We start from the raw sequence: 7,925 nt of genomic DNA, 5'->3' as shown, positions 1-7,925 counted from the left end.
TGAAATTTTTAACATATTTGACCCCTGATACCTTGAAAGTAGGTCAAGGTCATTTTATTGAGGAAACTGTATAGCACTCTATCCCAGGTACCTACTGGCCAAATATTATGTCCCTCGGTTCTCTTGTTCTCTTTAGATGAAGTCGTTCCAAAGAAAAAGTTGACGGATGGACGACAGACACCGCAGTATCATGGCATAAGCTCACATGTACATGGCCCTTTGGGCCAGGTGAGCTAAAAACAAAATTGGCTCATGTGGTCCGATTTAAAAGACACTGTCATATCTAATTATCTTCCTTTATAGTTGTGAAGGCGAGACACTGTCAATTTAATTTCCTCTTCAAATGCTGAAAGTAATTGAGACAGCTAGGTCTGTCATCTTGGTATTTCCCTTGATTCAGAATGTACCAGTAGTTGAGTGCATTTGACAGACTTTTAAATGCTATTTCAAATGAAAATTCATAACCTTTGACATAGAGGACATTGAATTGTTTCCAATTGAATACCATATATATTTCATGAGTATGGCAGGGTATTGAAATTTTCATGAGTGCAAAGCTCTAGCATAGGTGCAAACCTCATTAGGAGGGAGACTCCCTCATTTGGACCAAAATTTACCAATCTCTCTTGAAACTGCCTCAATCATTCAAATCCCATCGGCAGAAAAATGAAAATACAAACTTTGTGATCTCTCGGGATCATTTTCCAGGGAGTAATTTGCACAAATTCAGTAAGAAATTCTATAATAAAATAATAAATTTTGTTCTACATTATTGAATGGATTCATCACCTGCATACCTGCGTACAGGTAGCTACAGGCCTGCCAAGTAAATTGTTTTGACACGGAGTGTTGATGAATGAAATAATTGAATTTATCAAAGAAACATCATCTTTTCTCATTATTATTAAGTTGTAACACTAAATTATTGCAGTATTGTTGATTGACTAACATAAGCACCAATGCTTTGTATTCATGAACAAAATATAGAATTCATATATGTATTCTTTCAAGTTCTCATTACATTCAGAAATGGTGTTTAAGCAGATTCTCTACAATCCAAAACTCTTAAAATAACATGGTCCTAGTGATGTCAGGTTTTAGAGGGAAAACAGTTTATGCTGCCAAACGAGAGAAATATTTATGGTATATTTCAATGGGAAATCCGACAAATTTTCCATTTTGCTACGTTTTAAAAAGTACCCTGAAGTAAATATTGCTGCGTCAAAAAAAGGGGCCATGGTGGATAAGGTGTCTATGACCATCTATGATCATTAGCTCTCCACCACTGGGTCGCTGGTTTGAGGTCTATGTGTGTCAGTCATCAGGTATTTCTCTGAGTACTCCAATTTTCCTCCACCACCAAAACCTGACACGTACTTAAATGACCATAGCTGTTACAGGACGTAAAACACAATCAAATGAACATAGCATAAAAAGTAAAATTTGACGCCCTTTTGATATGACGTCACACTTGACAACAAAGGTGTACCAAAACAACCACTTATAACTTTTGCATTCGCTTCATCTGAAGCTGACATGAACTTCACATGTGAAGATATTACTTATAGTACATGCATTATAATCTTCACTATTAAAGTTTTTCACTGGCAACATTGTGATCATATGTCATAACATATTATAACAACTCATCTGGTAACATTATATTGATAAATGACTGAGTGTGCCTGGGCCGTCTTTGATGGTACATAATATATATGGAATATTTGTATGTTGTACAAAAAAAAAATGTTATCTTGTATTTTTTAATTTTAAAACATGAATGCAAAAATGAAAATTGGAAAATTATTATATATTCCGATATAACGTGATTTACGTGAGAAAAACGTATTCTGCAAAATCAAAAAAACATATTTGACTGCCGAAACCCGGGATCGAACCAGGGACCTTTAGATCTTCAGTCTAACGCTCTCCCAACTGAGCTATTTCGGCACATGGTTACTTCGGTTATATTGAATAAATTTATAGGCATTTTTTCGGATAATAACGGGATACAGCTACTTTGTTTACTAAAAAACTTCATTTTTTCCCTTCGAGTGTTACAATTCGATTTATAATGATAGTACTTGAGACTGACCAGGTAGCAAACAAGCCTAGATATGATATTTTACGTTCGCGTTCTCGTATGGAGCCCCCACGTGATATGTACGAGTTGCTTCCCCTTACACATCAGATAACCTACGCACATTGATTTACAAAGACTCGAGACCGATTTATCATTGTTTGCTATGAAATTGATAAATTTGATGTCATTTTTATTAATTAATGGGTTTTATCAAAATTTTATAGGTTTTATGAAATATTCTATTAATACTTAGCATGACATTAATGAAATTATTGTTAAAATTGCAAGATGACACCTGATAGCAAGAAAGGCCGGGTACCCAAGGCAGCGCGAGCCGACCGTAATATGACCCATGAAACTGTAACATCAGCTTTCGTATCAAGTTCATTGTTTCTTTTTGCATAAATTTATATTCTTATGAAGCAATTTATTTCAATTAAAATCAAGCCATAAGAAAGACTCATGTTTGTCAAAATTGACCTTTGCGCTAGTTTTATCATTTATAAAAAACAAACGAGTTGTACCCTCGGTGATTTATATGAGATGACGAAGCAATTGAACTTTAATAAGTAATTAAAGTCAAAATATACGAAATGAAAAATCTAGGATAAGTCTAGGTGAGAAACCTACCCGTGTATACAATTATTTCAATGATACGGATGTTTTGCGCGGGGGGCGGGGGTCATACATGACATCATCTGTCATATTTTGACGTTAAATCTTAAGTGAATATTTCAAATTTATTATTAAACTTTTCGTATATGGGCGGCGCCAATAAAAATTGCATACTTTTAAATCTATCTTCAATATTGTCTCCCCCCTTTCTACTCGATTTCTTCAATTTTCGTCAATGTCTTCCTTGGCAGATCCCCCGCAGAGAAGATATCGAGAGCGAACCACTCGACATGCACGTGCTGTTGACCCAAAATCATCTTGACATATTACTGCATAATAAGGGTCAGAAACCTGTGCATAGATGGCCTGCTGTTAAGATTATAAATGAATATGTGATGTTCTTAGTTGAACAAAATTGTTTCTTGATTTTACTACTCAATTATCATATCGACAGAGACAATTAGTAATTGGAAAATATTGTTGCGACCGGAAACACAGGGTCATGTCAAACAGGATTGCTTGACATACATTTCGACTTGGTAAACGTACGTTCATAGATGATGAACACTTTTACAATTTTGTCGTCGAATCTGAACGAGATCCTTTACTTTCATAAACTTGGCAGGATTGTATGTAGCTGCGAAAAATATCTGTAAACTTTTAATGTTATTTTGTCGCTGCAAGTAAAGTCGCCGAGATGAAGCTATATTTCTTCCATTCTGATTGGTCAATTCTTGGTTGGATTCTTGGTTATATCTTGTTGACCCATTGGCTGGAGCTATCTACTTTGTGGGGCTCACGACGAGGACGGTAACTCCTTTGACGAATGTAATTCTGAATTGTCTTTTGGATATAGAAGACACTAAGTTACTATTTCAATACAGTAACCATGTCTGTTTACATAATTATAATCAATGTTTTACCTCAATACATAACGTATTTCGTTACATTTATACAGAGACGTATTATACGTCTCTGATTTATATAATCTAAAATAACCACGAATTTAGACTAGATTAGCCATCAAAGTCCTTGGAAATAAGCGAATATTTTCGTTAACCAACAACGTTTTCATGATGTGTATATCATCTGTGCCACCAAAACTTGAAATGCTTGACAAAGGAAACAGACGTTTTCGAAAGCTCGCAAATACGTTTTCAATTGCTGTTTGTGTTCAAAACAATCTTAGTCTTTATTATCCATACCACGTACACTGATGAATCTTATTCCGAACATACATACAGCGGAAAGTTTACTTTTTCCATTCCGAAAAAATCAATAAAAATTTGAATAAATAAATAAAATAAGTAAAGTCATTTTTTCGGTTCACGAGACTTGAAACAGGAGCCATTACATGATAATCCACTTGTCGGTATCTAAATAAGGAAATTACACGTGAGAGCATCCATATTGTAACTAATACAAATGAATTACCCATTTATTAAGCCAAGTTAACGAATTAAGATTATCCAACTTGTTAAATAATTAATTGAGTTTCAAATTCAACATGATTAAAATAACATGTTCTTATCTGTGATGTTATATATCAGCTTATTTTTTCGATAGTTTCAAATTTCACAGAGCATTGCCGCCGATTTTTCAATATTTGTTAAAAAATATAAGGTCGGTCAATCAATTAGTTAACCAATATTTTTGTTCCGTTTATTTACAAATATTTTCGTATCGTCACATCAATATCCATCGTCCTGGCCCTGCGATCGTCAGAGGGTAGTCGGGAGCGGGTCGACGTTCATATTGAAAAATTGGAACGTTAAATTTTATTCGACCAGAAGTATACATTCAGACAGGACCTAAACAAATGGCTAGAGTTGTTTCCCCTGACCATTTCTCACCTGGGTAGGGTAGCGAGCCAGGTGACGATTACTTAGGCGTCTGCCAGCGACTGTGTGATAAAGCACGGGATACGGTACAGGTGAGGCAGATACGGCTGCTGGAGATACCCTCAGGGGATATTGATAACCATGTGATGTCGCAGGTGACCTACCTGTGTATTACACCTGTGAGATCGTTACAATTTACCTGGATATAACGGTATTGTTTTGTTTTTTTTCCATATAAAGGATTACTACCGTGTAAATGTTTCTCAAGATGGCGGTGTAGAATTTACCTCACCGCAAAGTCGGAACTACTGTGTCTATTATATCGTGTGTCGCACGGGAATTACCTGTCATCTCTGAAACCCTAGGGTCCGCGATGTAACTTGTGTAATGGAAACAGGTGCCCTATAGGGAGTTTACCATGGCTCAAAGGGGACCTCAGCAGCACCTCGGAGGGGCCAAAGCTAAGGTGAGTGGGGACATGTTGTTATTGGTGTTTGTCTTACCTGGTACCTCGCAATTGTACCGAAACATTAAGGTCTGCTTGCTTCATTTAATTAACTTTTATGTTTAGATTTAAGCAAAGTTAGAAAAGTAAGTACTTTTCTGGGAAAATACATAGTAATATAATTATATTATCACAAACAGTGACGAAAGAACAGCGTATTTGTATAAATTACAAGATGAAAAATAATCTTAATTTCTATTTTAGTTAAGAGAAATCCAGAAATCCTAATAAAATAATAAGATATTAATTAGATTTCATTCATTACTTTTGATTTTATAAAAACTAAATATCCTAATCAGTGAAAGGTAAACTGATGTGTAATGTGTGATATTTATTTTAAAAATAAACTGTTTTTTTTATAAAAAAAGGCCCAAAACATAATTGTGCTGTAAAGTCTGCAAGCAAATAAAAGAATAAAAAAGAAAATCTGAGAATTGCTAGATTGGACCAAATACAAAATGTGAAGAAACCCCCCCAGTTATTTTGCTCTGGTATGCAAATTCATGTAGCAATCATAATAAAATGGTAATTAAGAAAATAGAAAAACATACACTATTAAGTTGAATGTGTATTGGAACTGGTATTATATGTAGGGGGGGGGGGGNATTTGTCTAACTATTTAAATTTGATCTTTATCAAATAACAAAGAACCCCCCAATTCCCCTCCTCAAAACCTGTGAAAATACAATTTAACAACTATTCTTAATATTTCATGTAGAATTTGGTAGTAGAATTCATTTCAATCAAAACCCACCCCTATCTTTAATATAGCAATGTTTTGAAGGTAGTGCTTAATATGAAATAGATTATCACATTGTATAAGATCTGAAGCCAGTTTTGTACATCAAATTAGATTCTAATGAAGTAATGTTGTTTTTGTGTTGAATGTGTATTTGACCTTGCCTTTCCATATCATCATCATCATCATCATTTGTATCCTCCCTTATGACGCATTCTTTTTCTTTAAAACCTACACCAACAGTATAGCTTNATTGATTTGTACTATGTTGAGATGTATCGCAGGTAATATAATATACCTGTTTCTGTTTCTGCATCACACGATATTGATTTTTCAATATACATTTTTCTACCACCCATCATATGCCAATAAATCTGCGGACAGATGGTTGTGATCTGACAAAAACTATGGCATGTATTATCCTCTTCATACGAACAGATGAATTATTGTTATGAACAGTTGAAAAAACAGCGAACATATCTGTAAGTGTTATCAAGTGTGGCGTAGTAAGTTGGATGGAGTTCGGGAGGCCGTCCTCAATCGTCCTCAATCGTCTCGGTTTCTTGTTCTGTTATTAAATGGCAGACAAAGGGAATGATTTCTCTATACAGTCTGAGGTATATTTCTACATCTAGTCATGGCTGTCGAGATTTTGACAGGAGAGAATTTGAAATACAGCATTCTTTGTTCGTAGAGAAGTGTACGTAATTCTGTAGTAATTATGTGTATAATCGGTCGTTCACAATTGACGTAAATGCACAATATGTACTTTAGCGGTAAACGGTTTGTAGTCCACTACTTCACGCCTAAATAACAGGTATTCCAGGCTATACCTCACCACACTGGGGTTGGACAAGTATGTGATACTCCACGAATGACACCATGTTTACATTCCACGTCTTTCATCCAAAGCAGAAGTTTATATATATACATACCCGATATCTCAAACATAAGTAAAGGCTGTCACAACATTCTAATGATGTAATGTACCCTAGGATTTGTACGATTCACAATTGGTATAGATCCATGCTAATAATGCCTTCTTATTTAAGATACCGTATTTATCCTGCAATAAGCCCATGCAGGCGGCCAACACATAATCTCTGAATCAAAGTAAGGGGAATGGGTTATTACAGGTCAACCCATTCACCCCTAATGTCACATTTGAACCTTTCCAAATCAAAGACTGGACAAGTCTACTTTGAATATGTAGGGGTGAATGAGTTAAGGAGGGACAAGTTACTTTTGTTTGTATTCCTACTGTACGACAATAGGTAGGAATGCCAGTATAGGCTTATTACCAGGCATGGGCTTATTGACAGATAAATATGGTATGACATAGCTTTTCATTTTATGACAAAAAGTATCACTTCCATTCATATTTCCATGAATGGCCTGTGCTAATGAATTGATTTTACTAGACCTTCTTTTAATTCCGCTCTCTGTTTGGAGAAATTTAAACCTTAATTCCCATTCCATTAACAAAAGAAATAGTGAAATCAGCAATTTTCATTTATGCATGTAATTCTAGTAACATGCAGAGATTTTGATATTGTATATTGAGATATTGTAGCCCTGGATGCTGTGGGTCTCACTAACATTTCAGGACCTATACTACATTAGCAATCTCTTGGTAATAGCTAGGGTTTGTCAAAATTTTGAAAAAGATACTCAAGACTTGCTGAAAAAAATTAAACAGAAATCGCTGATGTTTTTCTGGTATTTCATCACTCAATTATTTTCCCTATACGCAAACTAGGATGTTTTCCCCCGATATAAAAAGTTTTAGCAACTGAGAAGAGAGTCAGATTTTTTTTCTTTTAATTTTCAAATTGTAACATATAATACCTAACCCTGTGGTTTGTCTACGATCCGTATTCCGGGTGGCTATATACCCGTATACCAAGCATCACTCTACAGTAAGTGACTCACCACACTTTAATGTCCCTTCAATTTGTAGGAATTAGACACTAAAACGTACCTGTGAATGGGCATGCACACCAGACAAGGTATCGGGTAGTTTTGTACACCTCCATTTAATACTGTATACTGTGCTGATATATAGGCCACCAACAACAAACGAAAATTATGTTACATGTATCAAAAACAAGTTCACACTACCATACTTTTTGTGAAATTTTC

At 35.1% G+C, this 7,925-nt stretch overlaps 1 protein-coding gene and 1 non-coding gene across 2 annotated transcripts in view; one reads left to right on the top strand and one right to left on the bottom strand.

Annotated features, from left to right (window-relative positions):
* Window positions 1-1,877: 1,877 nt before the first annotated feature.
* On the bottom strand, window positions 1,878-1,950 carry Trnaf-gaa. Its single transcript has one exon. It is a non-coding gene; the product is annotated as a tRNA-Phe (tRNA).
* A 2,627-nt stretch (window positions 1,951-4,577) lies between these two features.
* The window catches only part of LOC110461211 (tetratricopeptide repeat protein 28-like), a 133,601-nt gene continuing 130,253 nt past the window's right edge, over window positions 4,578-7,925 (top strand). Inside the window, exon 1 of the mRNA XM_021514586.1 lies at window positions 4,578-5,005. Coding sequence (XP_021370261.1) covers window positions 4,958-5,005 — 48 coding nt within the window. The 5' untranslated portion in view covers window positions 4,578-4,957. The remainder of the gene's footprint in view (window positions 5,006-7,925) is intronic.

The sequence above is a fragment of the Mizuhopecten yessoensis genome, unplaced genomic scaffold (genome assembly GCF_002113885.1).
Source record: "Mizuhopecten yessoensis strain PY_sf001 unplaced genomic scaffold, ASM211388v2 scaffold1391, whole genome shotgun sequence".
Taxonomy (NCBI): domain Eukaryota; kingdom Metazoa; phylum Mollusca; class Bivalvia; order Pectinida; family Pectinidae; genus Mizuhopecten; species Mizuhopecten yessoensis.
Note: the sequence above shows the minus strand (reverse complement) of the source record. Positions and strands in the feature narration are given on the sequence as shown.